The sequence below is a fragment of the Triticum aestivum genome, chromosome 3D (genome assembly GCF_018294505.1).
Source record: "Triticum aestivum cultivar Chinese Spring chromosome 3D, IWGSC CS RefSeq v2.1, whole genome shotgun sequence".
Lineage (NCBI taxonomy): Eukaryota > Viridiplantae > Streptophyta > Magnoliopsida > Poales > Poaceae > Triticum > Triticum aestivum.
In genome coordinates this window covers 153145306-153171279 of record NC_057802.1, presented here as the reverse complement: position 1 = coordinate 153171279, position 25974 = coordinate 153145306, and the positions used below count along the sequence as shown (strand labels likewise).

At 44.0% G+C, this 25974-nt stretch overlaps 2 protein-coding genes across 2 annotated transcripts; one reads left to right on the top strand and one right to left on the bottom strand.

The window, feature by feature from the left end:
* Positions 1–493: 493 nt before the first annotated feature.
* On the top strand, positions 494–3032 carry LOC123077986 (GDSL esterase/lipase At4g10955). Its single transcript, XM_044500370.1, has 2 exons — positions 494–761; positions 1892–3032. Exons 1-2 carry the CDS (start codon positions 634–636, stop codon positions 2856–2858), a joined length of 1095 nt encoding a protein of 364 aa, XP_044356305.1. The 5' UTR covers positions 494–633; the 3' UTR covers positions 2859–3032.
* Positions 3033–3539: 507 nt separating this feature from the next.
* Positions 3540–6395, bottom strand: LOC123077987 (60S ribosomal protein L18a-like protein). Its single transcript, XM_044500371.1, has 4 exons — positions 6109–6395; positions 5124–5202; positions 4854–4968; positions 3540–3870 (listed from the first exon to the last, which is right to left on the bottom strand). Exons 1-4 carry the CDS (start codon positions 6308–6310, stop codon positions 3811–3813), a joined length of 456 nt encoding a protein of 151 aa, XP_044356306.1. The 5' UTR covers positions 6311–6395; the 3' UTR covers positions 3540–3810.
* Positions 6396–25974: the final 19579 nt, after the last annotated feature.

Here is a 25974-nt window from a genome sequence, read left to right as displayed (position 1 = left end):
TATTGTATTGTTGAACTATTTGTTGTGTTTACTATTTGTTATATTGAACGATAAACTGTTTGTTTGAGTTATAATAACGAAATTGAACTATTTATTTTGATTTGTTTTTGTTTTTGTTTGATCTTTTTGCTTCTGTTTTGGAATGCATATGTTGTTTGTGCCAGAGTCGCGCGCGCTGCATTTTTGCGCACTGCTGAAGCTGCGCGCGCTACTTTTAGCGCGGCTGCTGGAGCCAGCGCTGCGCGCCGCGCTAAACCAGACGATGGACGCGCGACAAAGCAGTTTTTAGCGCGCGGTGCGTTCGGCGCCTGTTGGAGATGCTCTAACCGTACGACGGTAGGAGACCGTTTGGCCCTCACTCTTTTTCGAGGATGCCACGCTACCACTTCTGTATGCCAATAAATAAATAAATTGCCGTCACTTTCTTTCTTTTCCTAAAATAATACAAGGAGATCCCCTACGACACGCTTCGGCTCGTAATAAGCAGACAAAAGAGGTTCGCAGTAAGAAATGACCAGTGGCTGGCGCGTCGCGCGTGAGCAGTAGCAAAGAAAAGCGCCGTGCGGAACCCAGCCGTTGACGAAACCGAGTACCCTACGCCTTCCTTCCTCGGCGCCCTTTCCTTCACCGCTAATGCACCGCCACTCCTCCGCCCAAGAGGCGCAGGCGATGGGCAGCAACGGAGGCGGCGCCAAGCCGCCGGCGTGGGAGTTCCACACCACGGGGCCTCGCAACCTCTCCAGCCCCGGCCGCTCTGCCTGGTTCGCTCCCACTCCCACTCCCTCCTCCCTTCCCCTCCCCCCTAGAACGCATGGCACGATAGCGCGTACTGTCCGCCGCCGCCGCCGCGTACTGTTGGTAACAATCTGCGTGCGGGTTATTCCAAATCTGAACTATGTCGTCTTGATTTGCAAGTCTAGGTTTGGGGATTCTTAGCGTAGTCTGTCTGAGCACGCCGTCAAAGCCACCCTCGCTGTCTGCCGTCCGCTGAAATGCCCACTCATGTTATCCCTATTTCTCGCCTCGCCCTCTGTCGAAGCTGAAATACTGTCTTGGCCGTGGCTGTCTATCTTGCCTGTTGTTTTGTTTGAGTCAGCTGGGATGCAAAAGGCGTTGTTTCATATGACACTGGTTGGCATCGATATGGGGAATGGGGCGTAAAGAGTTTTCACAACAAACTAGCAGGGCCGATGGCCAATGGGCAGGTAATCCTGTAGAATTCAGGCCCTATGAGTGTGATATCGGATCCTGTTCAAAGGATTACAAGTGGAAGCAGTACCTATTGTTGGTGATAAGGGACAGTGTACTTGATCAAAATAGATGCGACATGTTATACTACTCAGAATAGGGCCCAACCACACATTTTCATAGGACCCAAGCCCTATAGGATTTCTTTTGTGCCCAGTGTATGTTGTCAGTGTCGATGTTTTACTCTAAATTTCCATCATCTAAGTGTCATGAGTGTAGAAAGCATGTTTTTCTCACTGGTCAAGGCTGCCAACACGTTGACTGAAGGAGAATCAGTATTAATGCATTATATAAGTTTTAACTTTTTGCCACGTTAGACTTTATTAGTTGTGTGACAGGGAATTGTGTCATGAGCGTGTCATGAGCTTTTAAGGCCTTAGTATCACTTGTTAAGAAAAAATAAGATTAGTAAATAAAAGGATGGCATGGTTCTTGCTCTCCATATAATTTGTTGTAGATGTTATGTAAATAAATGCTGTTGAAATATACCTAAACTTAGTGTTTAATCTAAGGAGTGTTATTCTTCCGATATCTTACTCTGCTTGTATTTTTGGTCACTTCAGCCATTGCTGGAGGCCATGCCTTTTTACAACAAGGCTAGTGATGTGTGTAGTACTGATGAGCAAATATAATGACTCCGCAGGAAAAATCCCAACTACAGAAGAATTGCAATTTCATGTTTAGTGCAGGCAGCGTACGTATTGGAGTTTGACAGGCAAGAGAACAGAACTGGTGAAACTGCCATTGCTCCTAACTGGTGGAAGCCATTTAAATACAAGCTGGTGCGCCTTCTAATTGATTCCAGAGACGGATCCATATATGGGGCACTTCTAGAATGGGACCAGGTTGCTGCACTATCAGACTGGATAATGCGGAGACCTGTTGGTGCTCCAAAGGCTGTCCTGGCACTGAGGGGAACTGTCCTGAAGCAGTCAACTGTTGCGAGAGACTTGGAGGATGACCTCAGGTACTTTGCTCAGGAGAGCTTGAGGGGTTCTGTCAGGTTCGCTGGAGCACTGGAGGTGCTCAAGTCGGCAATCGATAAGCATGGAAGCAACAATGTGTGCGTTGCTGGGCATTCCCTAGGGGCCGGATATGCGATGCAGGTTGGTAAGACTTTGGCGAAGGACGGAGTCTTCGTAGAATGCCACTTGTTTAACCCACCATCAGTGTCACTCGGCCTGGGCCTGAGGAAGCTTCAGGATAAAGTCGACAAGGTGTTGAAGCGATACATCAGCGGCAGCTCTTCGAACGCCGGTGAAATTTCTCACCCGGGAGAGAAGGGGGAAACTGTCTCTGAAATTGGAGAAGAGAATCTGATCAAGGAGGTGAAGAGATGGGTGCCCAACCTGTACATCAACAACAGCGACTACATTTGCTGCTTCTACGTTGACCGTAGTGGCGTACCCACTGTTACTGCAGAGAAGCGTGGCGATGGTCACCCTGAGGCACGTGCCAAGGTTTTTGTGATTGCTAAAGGTCCTCAGAAATTTCTAAAAGCTCATGGGCTGCAGCAATGGTGGATGGATGATTCCGAGCTCCATCTGGCTGTGAATGAGAGCAAGCTCATGTATAAGCACCTCAAGTCCCTGTATGTGAAAGAAACGTAGCGAAACCAATATCATTGTGATCTCTGTCTCCTGTTGTCTCCTGTTCTGTAGCCAAGTAAACTTTTAAAGCTCTCATGAAGCTATCCAGTTCCTGCAAACCTTTTAGTCAGTTAACTCGTATCCAAATTAACTGTCAGTATGAAATGTGAGTATTACATTATCTACTACTACCTTCAACTGAAGGATCAGGCGTTCTACTGTTGTGTTGATTTGCCTCTGGCGAGACATGCGATGCAAGTTCTCTTTATCGCTGAACCAGAAAAACATATGATATATTCAGAACCATAATACAAGGAAACATAGAATGTTACTCCCTCCGTTCACAAATCATAGGATGTTCTAACCTTTTTTCTGAATCAGATGTATATAGGCCCATTTTAGTGTGCTTGTTCACTCATTTCTGTCCGCATGTAGTTCATATTGAAATACCCTGAACATTTTATATATGTGAGTGGAGGGAGTAGAACCGTAAGAACTGTAATTTGTGGCATCGATCCCCCAATCACATTTCAACACTTGAATAATGCCTAATGCAGATGTACAAGTGCGTGGAATGGCGTTGAGCAGAGAGCAACCACAATGGTGGTTCCTTTGGCAAATCGCCCTGCTGCCTGAACCAGAACCTGGGGCTTATTATTCAGAAGATAAGTACAGTACAAGGAAGCCATTGCTAGTACAGTATAAGAAAGCCGTTGCTCGCCAAGCGAAGCTACATCATTTGTTTTCAAAATCAAGGTTATTTGAGCATTCACAAGGCAAGGTAGTCCCAAGCATGCACAAGGCAAGGTAGTCTCAATCTGATTTATTTGTGACCATAACAAGGACTTGGTTCTCCTTGTCATGCATTGAATATTCAAAGTTAATAATCAAATACAGTGCAGAAGACGCGACATGACATCTTTCTTCATCCATGAAATGTACAATATGTACAGTGACACAATGTAGACTGACATCAATAAACGTGAGCTCCAGCAGTTGCCCCGATGATGACGGCAATTGTAGCAAGGACAGCCTGTTACAGCAAATGGTTCTCATTAGGATCTTCAGAATTTGAAAAATAAAGGTGGCAAGTCACTGACAGAAAAGTGGTCTACTCTGGACTTCACCAGAAGGTTTCTACATGAAGACTTTACATAACATAAAACTATACTAACTAGTACTGTATATGACACTACCATCATGCATGTTTTTATCAAGTGTGCTTACTCTCTGGATCAGTCTTTGTTATTGTAATAACACAGATATACCCTAGCTGCATATATGCCAACATTTAATGCATTCTTTGATGAGGGTGCCCATGTTCTCTGAATCACTCCATAGATATGCTTCAGCTACTTAAGTGTCCAAAAGTTCATGCAGAACTTAAAATGATATGTTGTGCAACAGCTGAAGTATGCCGAAACACCCACCTAATTAGATACCCTATATGTGACTGGATTAGCTATACTTTATCATTTGAATCTGATATTTAAATACTTCTGAATAATCAGATCCAACTTCATTGTACTAAACTAATTATTCTCATTAGCCTTTTCTGTTTGAGCTAACATGAACATCAATATGATTCTTTATTCACTAAGTGCTCCTGATACATGATTCAAACTTACACATGAAAAAGTTCATAAATCATGCAAGAATAATAGTGACATAATAGGCAATATGTTATGCTCAACAATTCTTGGTTTTCTGGTATAATATTGTTTCTGAAAACAGATAAATGAGGTACAAAGAAGACAACATGCAGAAATTTCATATATAATCCTGAGCTCCATATGTTTGGACCATTGTTAAGAGTCACATCAGCATGTCATAAAAACATTTCAAAACGCAAAAACAACAACATGAAAATAGCACCTTCTCATAGCCTGTACATTCCTAGATACTGACAATCATAGCACAAGTTCAGTGACACATGGTATAGAAAGCACAAGCGCCATATCAGCAATTGGAACAAGCAAGGCTGGTTTTTAACTCGACACTAAATTCTTTACTCACCGCTATTGTGCATGCCACATATCCTGGTTTCTCCCTGTAATCCACTCTGGAACACCACAACAGAAATGCTCCGACATACCAGGGGATGGCACCAAGAAAGAAACCGAGTACGAATCTTCAGAACAAGAAATTTGTCGTTAGGATTACTCGGATATAGCTAAAGCAACAGCATAGTTCACAATAATCTATGTCAGAGTAATTATTCAGGTACAATGCTGCTGTACATGAAACTAAGATCAGAAGACAAAATTTAAAACAATGATCACTTACAGAAACCATCCCATGCCAATACCAAAGCATGGAAGGCGGTCATGTTTATGTCCACGGGCACCTGCTTCGTAATCTTGAGCTGAAAACAGAAATAGCAAGATTAAGTGTGCGCGTAAAATTCTTATAAACAGCAAGTGAAACAACTAGGAAAAATTACGATCGTCATATTCAGCCTCGGTGCAATTAGAAGCTGCAACAACCAACGTAAGCATGGGGACTCCCTAAAATCATCAAGGACAAAGACAAGAACATGAGTAGTAGACTGCTACATCCATTACTTCTGTATATTTGCCAAATGGTCAATGCAATCAAAAGGGCAGAACTATCTTATATCAGATTTTCAGATCTATCAAACATTCAAACCCCATGTTGTGCTAAGAAATGCATCAATGCTAACCGGGGGAAGCTGATGAGACAATTGATCTCCATGCCATGCTAAGAAATGCAATGTGCTAGCTTTACCACCACTTATTACACAATCTATAGTCAGGGTGGTTCAGTCATAGTTAATCCTTTGTTTTCAGATTTGATATAGAGCAACTGGGTAGAAATCATCTGGTAATGAAACAACCAGCATACGACGGAAGGACATCACCTACATCAAACAGGACTGCACGATACATGCCAATTTGGATCAAGACATCATCAAGAAACTGAAAGAAACATTGCAGGGCTGTAACAGGAATTCTGATTCCATCAGAGTTTTGACACCAAGAAACGAAACAGAATTAGATCAAACATCCCAAAATTGTGACCCCGACTGCATCCTGCCAGAGATCTCGCAGGGGAATTCCGCCTTTGATCCCACCGGTTCCACGCCCAACTCCGATCGGCATTCAACGACCCGCGTCGGATCAACTAAATCCCGAGGGATTCGATCCCGATCACAACACCAAAATTCTACTTCCTAACCCCGATATCTCCCTCCTCCGCGCCTCCCTCCCCAAGAGAACCGCCGATTAGAAGCAAGGATCGGGAAATTTACCGTTCCCGGCCTGGTACCCGCCGCGGTGGCGCGAGTTGGGCTCGCGCTGGCCGTGGAGGCCGGGCGGCGGGGCGGGCTGCGGGTGCCCGACGGGCGGGCGCGGGGGCGGGTAGCTGGGCGGACCATGGAACGTCCCGTACTCCCCTACGCCGCCGACGCCGGCGGCGGCAGCCTTGGCCTTCGCAACCTCGTCCCCGCTCATCTCTCCTCCTGCCTCGCCTCACTCCGCTCGTAACTGCTCACTCCGCTCGTATCAACAGTTATTACGGGTCAAGGAGGAGAAGGAAGATTGGCGCGCTGTGGTCCGTCTGATGGAAACGTGGACGCGTGCGATCGACGGAGAGAAAATATTGGTTTCAGTTTCTCGCGACAAGGAACAGTGCGTCGCTTGATCCGCGGTCGATCCTTTCTTTACCGGAGCATAATCCATGAAATTCGTGCTTAGCTACGTAATCGTGGATATTTGACGCTGCGAGCCGGCCAATTTACCCCCTGAAGTCTAAAACCGGGTAAATAATAACCCCTGATCTTTTGTAAACTATGTGAATCACCTCCTAACCCTGGTTAGAAAAAAAAATTGTATGAGACCGGGTCTCATAGACCAACTTGTGAGACCCTATCGGATGAGTGACATGTGGCATCGACAATCTCAGAGCACCCTAATCCCACTTTACGTCTGATCTCAATCCCAACAGCTGATTCCCGATTCCAGAACCCCACGTACGTACACATACTTCATCGCTCTAATAGGTACGCAGGACTAGGGTTTTCTTTATTTTCCTCGCGTCTATGGCGGCCACGCCCAAGGGCTTCGACGGCGGCGGCCAACCGGCACGACGCAGCAGCGACGACCTCTCTTCCATGACCTCGCCGAAGAAGCTCGTCGCCGGCGGCCTGTCGGACGGCTCGTTCATGGCAGATGCATGCCACGATGTTGGCCCGGCGGACACCACGTTCACGGCGGCCGTGCAGCAAGATGCATCCAGCTGCTATGTGATACCGCAGTCCTCCACGGCGGCGAACTCCCGGCCGGTGGTTCCAATGTTAGCTAAGGCGCCACATCCATCTATAACTCTTCCTGTCCCGGTAAGTGATCCATGCGGCCAAGCTGGCTGAGTGATTGCACTAGTCCAGTGCTTGGCAACTATCTGATTGCTTACACTGAAACTCGTGAACTATGAAGCTTATGCAACCCGGAAGCCAAGAAGAACAGATGGTGGGTGTGCGTCAAGACATCGTTCTGGCCGGCCGGACAAACTCGTCAACCGCGGCGACGCGTCAAGGCGCGTCCAGCAGCTCCGTCATGCATTCAGTCAGGCCGGCGCCAGCGGCAGCGACGGCGATCTGTCGGTCTAGGACTTGTCCTATCACGGTGCGTGTGAGATGCATGGGTACATAAGTATTCAGAATATACATGTGCATAGTTCTGTGCTAGCTTGGTTCATACATTCGATGCTAGCCACTGTTATATATAGCATTAGTTGTAGAACTGAACTTGAAAATATGTAAATTAATAATGTTGAATTATGTTGTTCGAACGCCAGGAGGAAAATATGGAATTCTGTAAATCGACAAACAGTGCAATGGGCGAGTCGATCCGTGAGCCTATGACGCCGAGAAATATGTTTACCCATGATACTGGCTTGGAGTTTGTGGGAGTTGATAAAGGAGAAGAAAATTGTGTAACTAAGGTAAATAATACAATATGAACCTATCTTTTAATATAAAATATGTATCGATTGATTTTACAATAATTATAGTACAATGCTGATGGTGTTGGTGTATTTCATGTGTGTAACAGGATAATCCGAATGCATCTTCAAAGCAGATTGTGCCAAAGAAGGGAATGAGTTTTGATTCTGAAGAAGAGGCATACAAGTTCTATAACGTGTATGCCAAAAGTAAAGGATTTAGTGTCAGATGGACACATAGAAAAGCAAGAGCAGATGATACCTTATCTGCTAGGTATTTAGTTTGCAGTAAGGAAGGAGTAAAGGGTAAACATAGCACACATGAGACGAGGAAAGAACGGGCTTCTACGAGGACATCTTGCAAAGCTCGTGTTCAGTTCCATATTACTCCGGCGGGTGTTTGGTTGATTCAGAAGGCTGTCAATGAGCACAATCATCACATGGTATCTCCGGACATAATTTATTATATTCATTCTATTTAAACAGGGGTCATTGGAACTTAGATCAGAGACGGGTATGTTTATTATTTATTTTCCCTGTAATCTCGCATTTTTGTATACAAACACATAAAAAACACAATGTGCAGGGAGAGGTATAGGACATTCGTCAGTGTCACGTACAAGGGAATTAACAACACATCCAATTGGACCTTCGATATTCCCCGTAAGCATATCAGTAAAAGTTTATACTATATGATTCATATTTGACATGGCGACATAATTTATCCCATTAATTTATTTATAATAGGGGTCATTCGATCATACAACGGAATTAACAACAAATCTGATTGGACATTCAGAATTTCCCGTAAGCATATGAATAATGTTTTATACTATGCGGTTCATATTTTTGACATGGTCAAATAATTTATTTTATTCCTCTTACTGAAACAGGGGTCATCGAATCCGAATGCTTGTTTTCAAAATATAGCTCCATCATTGGCGACATCCATGTCATTTGGTGATTATTCTGCTTTCTATGCTCCACCACGTATTCCAGGGGAATTTACAAGTTTGTTGCTTCAAGCTGATGAACAAAACCCAACACTGTCTACCGTTCGGCGATTGGATTTCAACGAAGGTACAAGTACAAGCAGGTTTCAGTGGTGACATCTGTTCTAGTCATCACATAAACCACAAGAACAGGAGGCAACGAGCTCATGTGTCCTTTTCATTTTTATTGTCTGGGTTTTTCTTACGGACCTGTAAACAAATATATTAATTTTAGTGGTTGTTCTTTGGACCATCAGGCCAACAAAACACACCGAGATGAACATATATTTGTTTCTCATGCTTCGAAAACCATTCTATGCATTTCAGTTGTGCCAAATGAGCTCATGCGTCCTTTTCTTTTTCATGTGTGGATTGTACCTTATAAAGATGTAAACAGATATTGTACATCCACACTTAGATCAAAGCATAGGTTCATTGAGGAGAGCAAACCAAATTTGTGTAGTACTTCATTGAAAAAATCATCATGGCAATAAATGTATTTGTTTCACAAAATCATCATGGAGTTTGGGCAATGAACAATATAATTTCATGGGAATCAGTACATGGGATCGATCGGTGGGCACGAACTTGTGATATACAAGCACGTAACGGAATCCAGCTTGATACGTCTCGGCGCTGCTGTGGACAAAACGAGTTGCTACGACCACTCACGGCGTCTTAGTGTGCAGCAACATGACCGTCGAGTCCGGCCAGAAAGCAATCATGGCATACGGCCGCCATGGTCGAGCCCAAGCAGTCTGTCTCGCCGCGACGATGGAGACAAGCAAGTGCACCGGCAAGGAGCAGTTAGACGCGTCTCTACGAGGAGTCAGTCCGGCCGTCCCCAACGACGCCTTGGCGCACGGCCGCCATGAACGTGCTGTCCGCCCGGCCAACATCGTGGCATGCATCCGCCATGGACGAGCCGTCCGACAGGCCGCCGGCGACGAGCTTCTTCGGCGAGGTCATGGAAGAGAGGTCGTCGCTGCTGCCTCATGCCGGTTGGCCGCCGCCGTCAAGGCCCTTGGGGTTTTGGAACGCGGCGACGGAGACAAGCAAGTGCACTGGCAAGGAGCAGTTAGACGCGTCTCTACGAGGAGTCGGTCCGGCCGTCCGCAACGACGCCTTGGCGCACGGCCTCCATGAACGTGGTGTCCGCCGGGCCAACGTCGTGGCATGCATCCGCCATGGACGAGTCGTCCGACAGGCCGCCGGCGACAAGCTTCTTCGGCGAGGTCATGGAAGAGAGGTCGTCGCTGCTGCGTCGTGCCGGTTGGCCGCCGCCGTCGAAGCCCTTGGGCGTGGCCGCCATAGACGCAAGGAAAATAAAGAAAACCCTAGTCCCACGTACCTATTAGAGCGATGAAGTATGTACGTGCGTACGTGGGGTTCTGGAATCGGGAATCAGCTGTTGGGATTGAAATCAGACGTGAAGTGGGATTAGGGTGCTCTGAGATTGTCGATGCCACATGTCGCTCATCCGATAGGGTCTCACAAGTTGGTCTATGAGACCCGGTCTCATACAATTTTTTTTCCCTGGTTAGAGTGGGTTTCGAGGTGGTTTTGATGACGTGGTGTGGTGCTCCTCGTTCCTGACATGCACCTGGCCTCGCTGAGTCCCACACTTCTAACTTTGTGAGCTTGGCGGTGAGCCTTCCCATCTTCAGGTCCTGCTGCCTGCATTGCACGAAGCCAGCAGCGTCTTGCATCCAAAGGCATCCCCTCGACCAGGCAGGCCAACGTCGTTGAACCTGCCGCTCCGGCCCAGTGCATGCACCCAAAGGTCTGAGGGATCCTTATGGCCGTCTGCGCCAGCGCTCCGGCTGCGCACCCGCGCGGGTATAACCCGCCGATGGACGCAAGTCCTAGCAAGCGCCACGAGTGACCAGTGGATGGTACAGTCATACTCAAGCTCTCCGAGGCGGACGGTGGTCGAGCTATCCAGGTCGTCTCTACGACGGTGACGAGCAGGACATGAGCGCCCGAAGCGACGAGGCGCGTGCTCTTGTGGACGTAGGCATGAGGTCCCAATGGCACGTGATCGTGAACTCAAGCTCCGCCGGAGACAATACACACGTACATACTGCTGTTGGATCGATTCCCTCCTGGACAAGTACACACACACGTACACACATGAAGTACGTGCCACCATGTACAAGCTGTACATGAGTACTACATGACTATTCTAATCGTGATTAGCTCTAATGGTGGACGTCGTCACCTGCCGGCGGCAGCCCCAGCCGCAGGTGGCATGGGCGCGAGCTCGGTATGTGGTGAAGGCGTGAGCTGTTGTCGACTTGAGGACAAAGCGAACGCCGCACGAGCGACACGATGGCTAGCCGGGATTTGCATGAGGCCTAGATGGCGGATACTCCCTCCGTTCGAAAATACTTGTCCTAGAAATATAATACATCCATTTCTAGGACAAGTATTTCCGAACGGAGGGAGTACTTGCTAGGAGCCGGGAGCCTTTGCTATCCGGTTGACGCATCAATTTTTGTACAGAGGCGGACGGAGCTCGAGAAGCCATCCCATCGGGGTTCAAGGAGAGGACAAAGGGGAGGGGTCACGCAGAGTGGGCGCAACCGTAGCACATCATGCGACACAAGGTGCTTCATGTACCATGCTGGGCTTGGCTCCCTCGTGGCCGGCTGCTAGTTCGTGCTGCCGTGAAGTCAACGAGTGCTTTGGGCACGACGCGCGATGGCAGAAGGATCGGAGGAGGACAGTAACCGTGCCGAACTGGCATCTGAAATCTGCCCAGTCACGAAAACCGCTTGAAAAACCAGTCTAAAAGGTGTGAGGGGGTGATTCACCTGGTTTGGGAAAGATTAGGGGGTTATTTACCCGGTTTTAGACTTCGGGGGGTAAATTGTCCGTTTCGTGAAACGCCAGGGGGTTATGTGAACTTCTTTCGCATGCGACCACACGAACAAGAAGTTTGGTGTTGCATGTATTGATGCAAAAACTTGCGAGCTTAGACTCATGTAATCCTAATGAAAGTGTCCTAGTGTGCATTAAAACTTGGCCTATGTGGAAGACGATCTTTTTACTTTTGTTAACACATTACAAACGTGGATGCTCATATACACATACATGCACACCATACCTCCATGAGCGTTTTCGAGATGCTAATTCAAAAAATTATGACCAGTCGGGCAGGGTCTAGAACTTAAATCTTGAAGGAGCGGTTCAGACACAAAAAATAAAATCATCTGAGCTATGCTTATCTCTGTAACAGCGAGTACTCCCTCTGTTCCTAAATGTATGTCGCTGGGGAACATGTTCCGACCAGGTGAAATTGTGCAAATGGACCTTAATACCCCCAATTCATAATTTGAATCAGCCCGTCTTCCACCTCCGCCCTGCCCTCCAGGCGCTCCACTCCAGAGCTCCAGGCGCCACAGCTCGAGGGGTGCTCCACCTCCGTCCAGACCAACGTAGGCGCCCAGGCGCTCCTCCTCTCCACGCCCAGGTGCTCCTCCTCTCCACGCCCAGGGACTCCTCTCCATCTCCAGGGACTCCTCCTCCTCTTCAAGTCCACCCAGGTTGAGGCGAGTTGGAGCTGGGCTCGGCTGCTGCCCAGGCTCTCCTCACCCCAGGTTCATCTCCTCTCCCCAGGCTCCGCTGCTGTCGCTGAAAACAGTTTGATGATCATACTGCAGACATGAACACAAACAAACAAATTGATGATTACTGCAAACACAAATTGAGGATATCATCTCCAGGAGTACATAGATATGCTGTCATCGGAACCATATTGTCATGATTACTGCAAACATACTGTCATCAGATGTCATCAGAAACACATTGGGGACAGTATTTGAGTCATCTCCAGGAGATTATAGATATGTTGTCCCTAGTATACTAAAGATCTACTCCTGACGATAGATATGCTGAAGATGGATATGTTAAAGTTGTCATCAGGAGTAGGAGTGATTCTTTTGATATGCTGAAGTTGATAAAGATATGCAGACAGAGAGAGTACTGCAAGAGAATATTGCCTAATTCTGAAATATCTATGTCAGCATACCTTTATCAACTCCTGGAGATCAGATTGTCTAGAAATAATTAAATGATCATTTGAGTACTGACAAAGATATGATGTACCACTGACTTGGAGTACACTGAAGATGATTGAAATAATTAAATGTACTGAAATTACAGTACCATTTTGCTTTTTACTCCAACAATTTGCATCATGTCGATATGTTTATCTACGAGTGGAGTAATGGAGTACTTACTCTGCTTAAGAGGAAAGCAGACCCATGTTTTAGTACTTGGCTCCGTGGCCAGGAGAGAACCTGCATCATTTAACAATATTTCAGGCCTTTCAGGCAAACCTTTGCTGGAAAAAAGAGAGTACTGCATTAAATCTGATGACAACATTTCACGCATTTTCAGGCAAATCTAAGCATTTAACTGCTACTCATAGACTTTCACTGTAGCATTTCAGGTATTTTCAGGCATGCTCCTAGACTTCACTATAGCATTTCAGGCAAATCATACTCCTAGATTGAGTAGATGGAGTAGATGAAAAAGAGAGAACTTATAACTAAGAGCTCCTACTTCAAAATCAGTCATCAAATGTACTCCTAGTCTTGCATTTTGAAGCATTTAACAACAAATAATACTTCAAAATGGTTGTTGTCACTGTAGCATTTTGAAGCATTTAACAGAAAATCATACTCCTAGACCTATAACTAAGAGCTCCAAGTGCTCTACTAAAACTACTCCTGGTTCAACACTAAACTACTGAAACTACTCCAATTATAGTGCAAGCAAAAGAATACTGCAAACAAGCAGTACCATCCTCATATCCACAATGTATGCAAGAATGTTGTACTACTCCATTTGATCATTTTCATTTCCAAAATGTACTGTTGTGCATCTTGAAAGTTCAACCTCTTACCTCGAAAGTTCTTTTCAGTTGCCTGGAGAACATGGATCTCCCAGACCTCAACTACACCCCACCTGCAGAAGATGGAGATGAAATGGACGAAGATGTAAGAGATGAAATGGACGAAGATATAGGAGATGAAATTGTTCAACATGCAGGTAAATGACTCAAATGATCATGAGTAGAGAGTAAACGACCCAAATGACTTGTGTAAATGCATTGTTGTACTCCATTTGATCAAATTTTTTCTTTGTGCAGGTGTTGAGCAAGCAGTTCAGAAAAGGGATATCCTAGATGACAAGCAAAGATATGTTGCTTATGTTGCAATGCATACATTGTGCATGAGTAGAGGGGGGAAGTTTAAGAGAGATGACAAGAAAAATATTGCTGATTTCTTTGGAGTGGGTGTCTGGAATATACAAAGAATTTGGAAGAAAGCCATGGAGCAAATTGCTAAAGGTCTGGAGGTAGATGTTTCAAGTCAGAGGAAAGGAAACTATGGAAGAAAGCCGAAAGACATCAATCTAGAGCAAATACCTAACATCCCACTGAACAGGAGGTCTACTATCAGGTCACTTGCTTGGCAACTCGGGTGCAGCCCTACGACACTCCACCGGAAGTTCATGCTGAAGTTGATAAAGAGGCATACAAACTGTTTGAAGCCAGTTTTGAAAGAAAAGAACAAGAAGGATAGAATGAAATTTTGCTTGTCAATGCTCGATGAGACAACAACACAAACGGAAAGGCCAAAATTCAAGCCATGCACAACATTATTCATATTCACGAGAAATGGTTCTATATGACCAAGAAAAAAAGGAACTATTATCTGTTGTATGGGGAGGAAGAGCCTACGAGAAGTATACAAAACAATAGTTGTATTGGAAAGGTCATGTTCTTGATAGCTGTTGCTAGGCCGAGGTGGGATAGTGAAGGAAATGTGACCTTCTCTGGAAAAATTGGAATTTGGTCGTTTGTGAAAGAAATTCCAGCTCAGAGGAGAAACGACAACAGGCCAAGAGGAACATTGGAGACAAAGTCCATAAAAGTCAACAGGCAAGTAATGAGAGAGTTCATGATAGAGAACCTACTGCCAGCAATACAAGCATCTTGGCCTGAGAATGATGCTGGGCAAATCATCTACATATAACAAGACAACGCTAAGCCCCATATCTTGCTTAATGACCCAGAATTTGTAGCAGCTATCAAAAGAACCGGACTCGACATCAGAATAATCCAACAGCCCACCAATAGCCCTGATTTGAATGGGCTTGACCTTGGGTTCTTCAACTCGTTACAATCTTTGACATATTTTTTAAGCCCTAGAACGCTTCAGGATCTTATCAAGGGTGTGCTTGATGAATTTGAAAACTATGAGGTTTACAAGCTGAACAGAGTTTTCCTATCTCTACAAGCTTGCATGATTGAAATCTTGAAGCATGCAGGGGCAATGGGTATAAAATACCCCATGCGAACAAGGAAAGGCTAGAGAAACTTGGGATGCTACCTCCAAGACTTACATGCCCTCAAGAGGTATATGCAAATGCCCTGCACAATCTTGGGATAATGGAGAGAGTTGCTTGTTGAGATGCTAGTTGAGATGCTTGAGGAGTTGCTTGTTGAGATGCTAGTTGAGATGCTTGAGGAGTTGCTTGTTGAGATGCTAGTTGAGATGCTTGAGGAGTTGCTTGTTGAGATGCTTGATGATATGCTTGTCGAGATTCTTGTTGAGATGCTTGAGGAGTTGCTTGTTGAGATTCTTGTCGAGATGCTTGAGGAGTTGCTTGTTGAGATGCTTGAGGAGTTGCTTGTCGAGATGCTTGTTGAGATGCTTGAGGAGTTGCTTGTTGAGATGCTTGAGGAGTTACTTGTTAAGATGCTTGTGTGGAGTATATGTAACTCCTCGAGAAGAGACATGTGTGGAGTGCATCATCTGTATGATCATTTTCGGAAAACCCCATGTGAAATTACTCCATATGTTTGCAAAAGGCTTCTATGGACTGGATTTTACTCCATATATATGATCATTTTTGTTTGAAAAGTTTCATTTAATTTTGTGTGGAGTGCATCATTTGTGTGATCATTTTTGTTTAATTAAGAGAGAAGAGGATAGGGCACTGGAAGAGAGAGAGAAAGAAGAGAGGGCAACACACACACACACACACACAGAGAGAGAGAGAGAGAGAGAGAGGAGAAGAGAGGGAACTAGAAGATAATCAAGCACTCCAAGAAGAAAGAAAGAAGAGAAAAGAAGAGAGAAAGAGGAGTACTCCATTAGGGAACTGAAAGTTTCATTTGATTTAGGTATGCAAGATAACTTTAACAACAATGAGACCGAGTAAAAGGGAAGACAGAAGAAAGAGAAGAGAAAAGAAAAAGAAGAGAGCAAGAATATGGAGGGCACTACAGTAGCTCTCCTCTTATTGCAAGTCCTACACTAAATTACTAAAACTACTGTTTGCAAACTTGAACCCGAGGAGCGCGCCAAGGGGTATGCCGATGAAGTAATAGCATCCAATGTTGATGTATACAGCCAAAAAAATTAAGTCAATGGTATACTGTAACTGAAACTTTTTCAGTTAAGTTGATTGACTGAAACTGAACAGCATCAGCAATCATCATCAACAAGTTTGTGTGTGTTAATGTTTCAGTTAATGTGTGTGCAAGCATGCAATCAGAAAAGAAAGCAGGTACTCCTTGGTTCAGAAATGAATTTGTGTTAATTTTAACTAAAGGAAAAGGTTTCAATTAATTTAAATTAGAGGAAATTAAAGGTTTTAGTCAATTTTAATTTTAACTAAAGTACTACTACACTTACTACTGCAAATTTTGCTGGCAAGTTCAGAAGACAATTTAACATCCCACAGTACCACCAAACTTTTTCAGTTTACTACTGCACTTACTACTGCAAATTTTGGTGGCAAGTTCAAAAAACAAACAAGATGAACACATTTAGTCTGATTGTGCTATTGATAGTTTAAAGCATTTTGGCTACACACATTGTGAATGATGGCATGGTCTTACAGTAGTTGGATCTTCCAAGACACTCAGGGCATTCCTCTGCAACTTCACATCCACACCATTCTTCAGAACCTGCTTTTATGATAATATCTCACGAATTACTCCTTCCACATTTGGTTGCTTGGCTACCTACTTTCTGAAAAGAAAAGTGAAGTCAAAAGATCCTTTCACTCCATTGCAACTGTCAATCATTATAGAGAACCAACCACTAGCTAAGTAGAGTTTCGGTACATTTATAAGCAGAGTTTCAGTACATTTGATGCTGGGCAAATCATTGTAATTTGAATCAAGAATCACTTTACAAGCAGAGTTTCAGTACATTTGATGCAGTTACATAAATCGAAAGCTATACCAAGTTACCAGCAGCAAGAATCACTTTATAACAAAAATTGCAGCACAAGGTAACTAGGTGAAGCTGCAGATTCATGATCAAGACTAGGGAACAGAAGCTACAAAAGTTCATGAGAAGATTAACAAAGACACAAAATTAGCTCCACTACAGGAAAGAACAGTACAGGAATCTACTCCTGGCACAACACAATAAAGTTTACCATCAAGTTTGTGATGCTGCGCTGCATCAGGCTCTATAGGAATGAAGTTTGTGATGCTGCATTGTCCATGGCTCTGTCATGCGCTGTCCATGGCTCCTGTCCAAGGCTCTTGCCTACTCTAGGCTCTCTACTCCATCCATCTGGCCAAATCGAAGCGGAAAACAAATCAGGGAAGTTTAACTAATAACTGCAGTTGACTCAGCCCCATGGTAAGAGGAAAACAAGCCGCAGTTACCATGCACCCAAATTCAACCAATCTACAGTTTAACTAATAACTGCTCCGGCCGGCAGGTTATCAAGTTCAAAGGTCTTGTTCAAAGGGAAGAAGAAGAAGAATATGTTCCATCAAAGAGGAGACATGGTCAGACCTTGATGCAGTACAAGGTCCAGATGCGGTTCCACCTCCACCTGCTCGGGCTCCAGATCCTCACGCCGTCGTCTTCATGCCCGCGCCGGCGCCGCTCTGGCTCTGCTTCAGCGCCTTGATACGTCTCCGTCGTATCTACTTTTCCAAACACTTTTGCCCTTGTTTTGGACTCTAACTTGCATGATTTGAATGGAACTAACCCGGACTGACGTTGTTTTCAGCAGAATTGCCATGGTGTTATTTTTGTGCAGAAACAAAACTTCTCGGAATGACCTGAAACTTCACGGAGATTATTTTTGGAAATAATAAAAAATACTGGCGAAAGAATCAAGGCTAGGGGGCCCACACCCTAGCCACGAGGGTGGGGGCGTGCCTGCCCCTCTGCCTCGTGGGCCCCCTGGAGCTCCACCGACCTCAACTCCAACTCTATATATTCGTGCTCAGGGAGAAAAAAATCAGAGAGAAAGATTCATCGTGTTTTACGATACGGAGCCGCCGCCAAGCCCTAAACTCTCTCGGGAGGGCTGATCTGGAGTCTGTTCGGAGCTCCGGAGAGGGGAATCCGTCGCCATCGTCATCATCAACCATCCTCCATCACCAATTTTATGGTGCTCACGGCCGTGCGTGAGTAATTCCATCGTAGGCTTGGTGGACGGTGATGGGTTGGATGAGATTTATCATGTAATCGAGTTAGTTTTGTTAGGGTTTGATCCCTAGTATCCACTATGTTCTGAGATTGATGTTGCTATGACTTTGCTATGCTTAATGCTTGTCACTAGGGCCCGAGTGCCATGATTTCAGATCTGAACCTATTATGTTTTCATGAATATATCTGAGTTCTTGATCCTATCTTGCAAGTCTATAGTCACCTACTATGTGTTATGATCCGGCAACCCCGAAGTGACAATAATCGGGACCACTCCCGGTGATGACCGTAGTTTGAGGAGTTCATGTATTCACTATGTGTTAATGCTTTGGTCCGGTACTCTATTAAAAGGAGGCCTTAATATCCCTTAGTTTCCGCTAGGACCCCGCTGCCACGGGAGGGTAGGACAAAAGATGTCATGCAAGTTCTTTTCCATAAGCACGTATGACTATATTCGGAATACATATCTACATTACATTGATGAATTGGAGCTAGTTCTGTGTCACCCTATGTTATAACTGTTGCATGAATAATCGCATCCGGCATAATTCTCCATCACCGATCCAATGCCTATGAGCTTTTCACATATTGTTCTTCACTTATTTACTTTTCCATTGCTACTGTTACAATCACTACAAAACCCAAAAATATTACTTTTGCTACCGTTACCGTTACTTCCATATTACTTTGCTACTAAATACTTTGCTGCAGATACTAAGTTATCCAGGTGTGGTTGAATTGACAACTCAACTGCTAATACTTGAGAATATTCTTTGGCTCCCCTTGTGTCGAATCAATAAATTTGGGTTGAATAATCTACCCTCGAAAACTGTTGCGATCCCCTATACTTGTGGGTTATCAAGACTATTTTCTGGCGCCGTTGCTGGGGAGCATAGCTCTATTCTTTGAGTCACTTGGGATTTATATCTGCTGGTCACTATGAGGAACTTGAAAGACGAGAAAACCAAAATTTATCCCTCAACTACGAGGGGAGGTAAGGAACTGCCATCTAGATCTGCACTTGATTCACCTTTTGTTTTGAGTAAGCTTGCGACACCTAAACCTGCTTCTGCTATTAATTCTGATATGTCGCATGTTATTGATGATGCCACTTCTGCTATGCATGATACTTATGATGAAACTACTTCTATGCTTGATACTACTGTGCCACTTGGTGAATTTCTTGATGAACAACCTGCTAGGGCTAGAGAGAATGAAATTATTGAAACTGATAATATTGATGAAAGTGATGATGAAGATTCTCCCCCTAAATATGAATTGCCTGTTGTGCCTGAGGGCTATGTTATGGATGAAGAAACTGCTAGAAACTTTCTTGCTTGCAATGATAGAAGTGATCTTAAGAAATTATTAGCTAAGCTTAAAGAAAAAACTCTGAATGATAGAATGAAATATGATCCTGCTTATGCTACTTCACCTATCTTTGTTACTGATAAGGATTATGAATTCTCTGTCGACCCTGATATAATTACTTTGGTTGAATCTGATCCTTTTTATGGCTATGAATCTGAAACTGTTGTGGCACATCTTACTAAATTAAATGATTAGCCACCCTATTCACTAATGATGAGAAAACTCGCTACTATTATATCCTTAAAATATTTCCGTTCTCATTAAAGGGTGATGCTAAGATATGGTTTAATTCTCTTGATCCTGGTTGTGTGCGTAGTCCCCAGGATATGATTTATTACTTCTGTACTAAATATTTCCCTGCTCATAAGAAATAAGCTGCTTTAAGGGATATATATATAATTTTGTGCAAATTGAAGAAGAGAGTCTCCCACAAGCTTGGGGAGGCTTCTCCAATTACTTAATGCTTTGCCTGATCATCCTCTCAAGAAAAATGAAATACTTGATATCTTTTATAATGGACTAACCGATGCTTCCAGAGACCACCTGGATAGTTGTGCTGGTTGTGTTTCCATGGAAAGAACTGTTGATCAAGCTGAAATTCTATTGAATAATATGTTGGCTAATGAAAATAATTGGACACTCCCTGAGCCAACTCCCAAGCCAACTTCGAAGAAAAGGGGTGTTCTATTTCTCAGTCCTGAAGATATGCAAGAGGCAAAGAAATCTATGAAAGAAAAGGGTATTAAAGCTGAAGATGTTAAGAATTTACCTCCTATTGAAGAAATATATGGACTTAATTCATCATCTATTGAAGAAACACGTGGTCTTGATAACCCGACACAGGTAGTAAAGGTAAATTCTCTCTATAGATTTGATGAAGGTGATATTCCTCGTTATAAGTGTGCTAGCCAATGCTTAGATGAGTTTGATAATTTTATTGTCAAACAAGAAAACTTCAATGCTTATGTTGGTAGGCAATTGAAACACAATTCTTATATGATTGAACACCTGGGTGATTATATGTCTAGAGTTAAAGGTGAACTTAAACTCATTAGTAAACATGCTTCTATGGTTACCACTCAAGTAGAACAAGTACTTAAAGCTCAGAATGATTTGCTCAATGAATTAAATAGTAAGAATAATGACTTTGCTGTTAGAGTTATGACTAGAGGGGGTAAAATAACTCAGGAACCTTTGTATCCTGAGGGCCACCCTAAGAGAATTGAGCAAGATTCTCAAAAAATTAATGTTGATGCACCTAGTCCTTCTAAAAGGAAGAAAAAGAAAAACGATAGGACTTTGCATTCTTCTAGTGAACCTGTTGTAGACACACATGAGAATCCCAATGATATTTCTATTTCTGATGCTGAAACACAATCCGACAATGAGCATGAACCTAGTGATAATGTTAATGATGATGTTCATGTTGATGCTCAACCTAGTAATAACAATGATGTAGAAATTGAACCTTGATACGTCTCCGTCGTATCTATAATTTTTGATTGTTCCATGCCAATATTATTCAACTTTCGTATACTTTTGGAAATTTTTATATTATTTTTGGGACTAACATATTGATCCAGTGCCCAGTGCCAGTTCCTTTTTGTTGCATGTTTTATGTTTCGCAGAAACCCCATATCAAATGGAATCCAAACGGGATAAAAACGGACGGAGAATATTTTTGGAATATTTGGAGAATATGGGAAGAAAAATCAATGCGAGACGGTGCCCGAGGTGGCCATGAGGTAGGGGGCGCGCCCCTGACCCTCGTGGGCCACCCATAAGGCAGTTGCTGCTCTTCTTTGGCCGCAAGAAAGCTAATTTTCGAAAAAAAATCACGGCGAAGGTTTCAGTCCAATCGGAGTTACGGATCTCCATATATATACGAAACGGTGAAAGGGCAGAATACCAGAACGCAGAAACAGAGAGAGACAGAGAGACATATCCAATCTCGGAGGAGCTCTCGCCCCTCCCATGCCATGGAGGCCAAGCACCAGAGGGGAAACGCTTCTCCCATCTAGGGAGGAGGTCAAGGAAGAAGAAGAAGAAGAAGAAGGGGGGCCCTCTCCCCCTCTCTTCCGGTGGCGCCGGAACACCGCTGTGGCCATCATCATCATCACCGCGATCTACACCAACACCTCCACCATCTTCACCAACATCTCCATCACCTTCCCCCTCTATCTACAGCGATCCACTCTCCCGCAACCCGCTGTACCCTCTACTTGAACATGGTGCTTTATGCTTCATATTATTATCCAATGATGTGTTGCCATCCTATGATGTCTGAGTAGATTTTCATTGTCCTATCGGTGGTTGATGAATTGCTATGATTGATTTAATTTTCTTGTGGTTATGTTGTTGTCCTTTGGTGCCCATCATATGAGCGCGCGCGTGGATCACACCATATGGTTAGTTGTATGTTGATAGGACTATGTATTGGAGGGCAAGAGTGACAGAAGCTTCTACCTAGCATAGAAATTGATGCATACGGGATTGAAGGGGGGCCAATATATCTTAATGCTATGGTTGGGTTTTACCTTAATGAACGTTAGTAGTTGCAGATGCTTGCTAATAGTTCCAATCATAAGTGCATAGAATTCCAAGTCAGGGATGACATGCTAGCAGTGGCCTCTCCCACATAAAACTTGATATCGGTCTAGTAAAGTAGTCAATTGCTTAGGGACAATTTCGCAACTCCTACCACCACTTTTCCACACTTGCTATATTTACTTTATTGCTTCTTTACCTAAACAGCCCCTAGTTTTTATTTACGCGCTCTTTATTATCTTGCAAACCTATCCAAAAACACCTACAAAGTACTTCTAGTTTTATACTTGTTTTAGGTAAAGCGAACGTTAAGCATGCGTAGAGTTGTATCGGTGGTCGCTATAACTTGAGGGAATATTTGTTCTACCTTTAGCTCCTCGTTGGGTTCGGCACTAAGTAATTTTTATTTGCTGTTCTTAGTTGTTCTTTATCTTTAGTTATGGATATGGAACACGAAATACCAAAAAAATTAGGTGTACTTGCTACTCATGGAGATGGGGAACCTCCTAAAACCCTCGATGCTCGTTATGTGACAAATATTATGTACTACTTTGATAATCCCGAGAAAACCCCATTCAATTATGTAATGGGAGACACGTTGGATCAACGTGAATACTTTAGGTATTATCGCTTGACTCAAAAAGGAAAACTATTATGGGATCAAATTCATATGTTGAAGTGGTATGCTAGGCAACTATGCTTGAGATATGATTATACTTGTTGCTCTAGGATGAAGTCTCCACACCTTCCCTTTTCATGCAAATTTAATGATAATAAAACCTTAGCTTCTTATGCTAATGGTATATATGATTACTATGGTGTGGAACAAATAGAAGAATTTGTTGCTTTTATGGGTGCTTATGAAATTGAATCTATGTTTAAAGAGTTTGAAGATTTTGATGATTCACTTTATAGACCTGAAAATTTAGCTATCCTTAAATATTGCTATAAGAATTATGAATTCAATTCCGATATTAATGAATTTATTGAGAAAGTCTCCGCTGTCCAAGAAGAGACTAACATTTTGCAGGAGTCTATGGAAGAAGAAATTGATGAAACTATGAGCTCATTGGATGAAAAAGATGAGGAGGAGAGCGAAGAACAACAGGAGGAAGAGCGGATTGATCACCCGTGCCCACCTTCTAATGAGAGTAACTCTTCAACTCATACATTGTCTAATTTCCCTTCGTACTTACCGAAGGATGATTGTTATGATGATTGTTATGATCCCGTTGATTCTCTTGAAATATCCCTTTTTGATGATGCTTGCTATGCTTGTGGCCAAGATGAAGGAAATATGCCCTAGAGGCAATAATAAAGTTATTATTTATTTCCTTATTTCATGATAAATGTTTATTATTCATGCTAGAATTGTATTAACCGAAAACATAATACATGTGTGAATACATAGACAAACATAGTGTCACTAGTATGCCTCTACTTGACTAGCTCGTTGAATCAAAGATGGTTAAGTTTCCTAGCCATAGACATGAGTTGTCATTTGATTAACGGGATCACATCATTAGAGAATGATGTGATTGACTTGACCCATTCTGTTAGCTTAGCACTTGATCGTTTAGTATGTTGCTATTGCTTTCTTCATGACTTATATATGTTCCTATGACTATGAGATTTTGCAACTCCTGTTTACCGGAGGAACACTTTATGTGCTACCAAACGTCACAACGTAACTGGGTGATTATAAAGGTGCTCTACAGGTGTCTCCGAAGGTACTTGCTGAGTTGGCGTATTTCGAGATTAGGATTTGTCACTCCGATTGTCGGAGAGGTATCTCTGGGCCCTCTCGGTAATGTACATCACTATAAACCTTGCAAGCAATGTGACTAATGAGTTAGTTGCGGGATGATGCATTACATAACGAGTAAAGAGACTTGCGGTAACGAGATTGAACTAGGTATTGACATACCGACGATCGAATCTCGGGCAAGTAACATACCGATGACAAAGGGAACAACGTATGTTGTTATGCGGTTTGACCGATAAAGATCTTCGTAGAATATGTGGGAGCCAATATAAGCATCTAGGTTACGCTATTGCTTATTGACCGGAGATGTGTCTCGTTCATGTCTACATAGTTCTTGAACCCGTAGGGTCCGCACGCTTAACGTTCGGTGACGATTTATATTATGAGTTATGTGTTTTGATGTATCGAAGGTAGTTCGGTGTCCCGGTTGAGATCGGGGACATGACGAGGAGTCTCGAAATGGTCGAGACATAAAGGTCGATATATTGGACGACTATATTCGGACATCGGAAAGGTTCCGAGTGATTCGGGTATTTATCGGAGTACCGGAGAGTTACGGGAATTCGCCGGGGAGTATATGGGCCTTATTGGGCTTTAGGGGGAAGAGAGAGGGGAGGCTGCGCCCCCCCCCCCAAGGCCTAGTCCGAATTGGACTAGGGGGAGGGGCTGCGCCCCCTCCTTCCTTCTCTTCTCTTTTCCCTTTCCTTGACTCCTACTCCAACTACTTGGAAGGGGGGGAATCCTACTCCCGGTGGGAGTAGGACTCCTCCAGGGCGCGCCATAGGATGGCCGGCCCTCCCCCCTCCTCCACTCCTTTATATACGGGGGCAAGGGGCACCTCTAGGGACAACAATTGATCTCTTGATCTCTTAGCCGTGTGCGGTGCCCCCCTCCACCATATTCCACCTTGATCATATCGTAGCGGTGCTTAGGCGAAGCCCTGCGTCGGTAGCATCATCATTACCGTCGCCACGTCGTCATGCTGATGGAACTCTCTCGTGAAGCTCTGCTGGATCAGAGTTCACGGGACGTCATCGAGCTGAACGTGTGCTGAACTCGGAGGTGACGTACGTTCGGTACTTGGATCGGTCGGATCGTGAAAACGTACGACTACATCAACCGCGTTGTCATAACGCTTCTGCTTTCGGTCTACGAGGGTGCGTGGACACACTCTCCCCTCTCGTTGCTATGCATCACCATGATCCTGTGTGTGCGTAGGAATTTTTTTGAAATTACTACGTTCCCCAATAGTGGCATCTGAGCCAAGTTTATGCGTAGATGTTATATGCACGAGTAGAACACAAGTGAGTTGTGGGCGATACAAGTCATACTGCTTACCAGCATGTCATACTTTGGTTTGGCGGTATAGTTGGATGAAGCGGCCCGGACCGACATTACGTGTATGCTTACGCGAGAGTGGTTCTACCGACGTGCTTTGCACACAGGTGGCTGGCGGGTGTCAGTTTCTCCAACTTTAGTTGAATCGAGTGTGGCTACGCCCAGTCCTTGTTGAAGGTTAAAACAGGACTAACTTGACGAAATATCGTTGTGGTTTTGATGCATAGGTAAGAACGGTTCTTGCTCAGCCCGTAGCAGCCGCGTAAAACTTGCAACAACAAAGTAGAGGACGTCTAACTTGTTTTTGCAGGGCATGTTGTGATGTGATATGGTCAAGACGTGATGAGATATAAGTTGGTGTATGAGATGATCATGTTTTGTTGAAGTTATCCTCAACTGGCAGAAACCTTATGGTTGTCTCTTTATTGCATAAGATGCAAGCGCCAAATAATTGCTTTACTTTATCGCTATGCGATAGCAATAGTTGCAAGAGCAATAGTTGGCGAGACGACCATGTGACGACACATTGATATAGATCAAGATGATGGAGATCATGGTGTCATGCCGGTGACGACGGAGATCATGACGATGCTTTGGAGATGGAGATCAAAGGCACAAGATGATGATGGCCATATCATGTCACATATTTTGATTGCATGTGATGTTTATCTTTTATACAT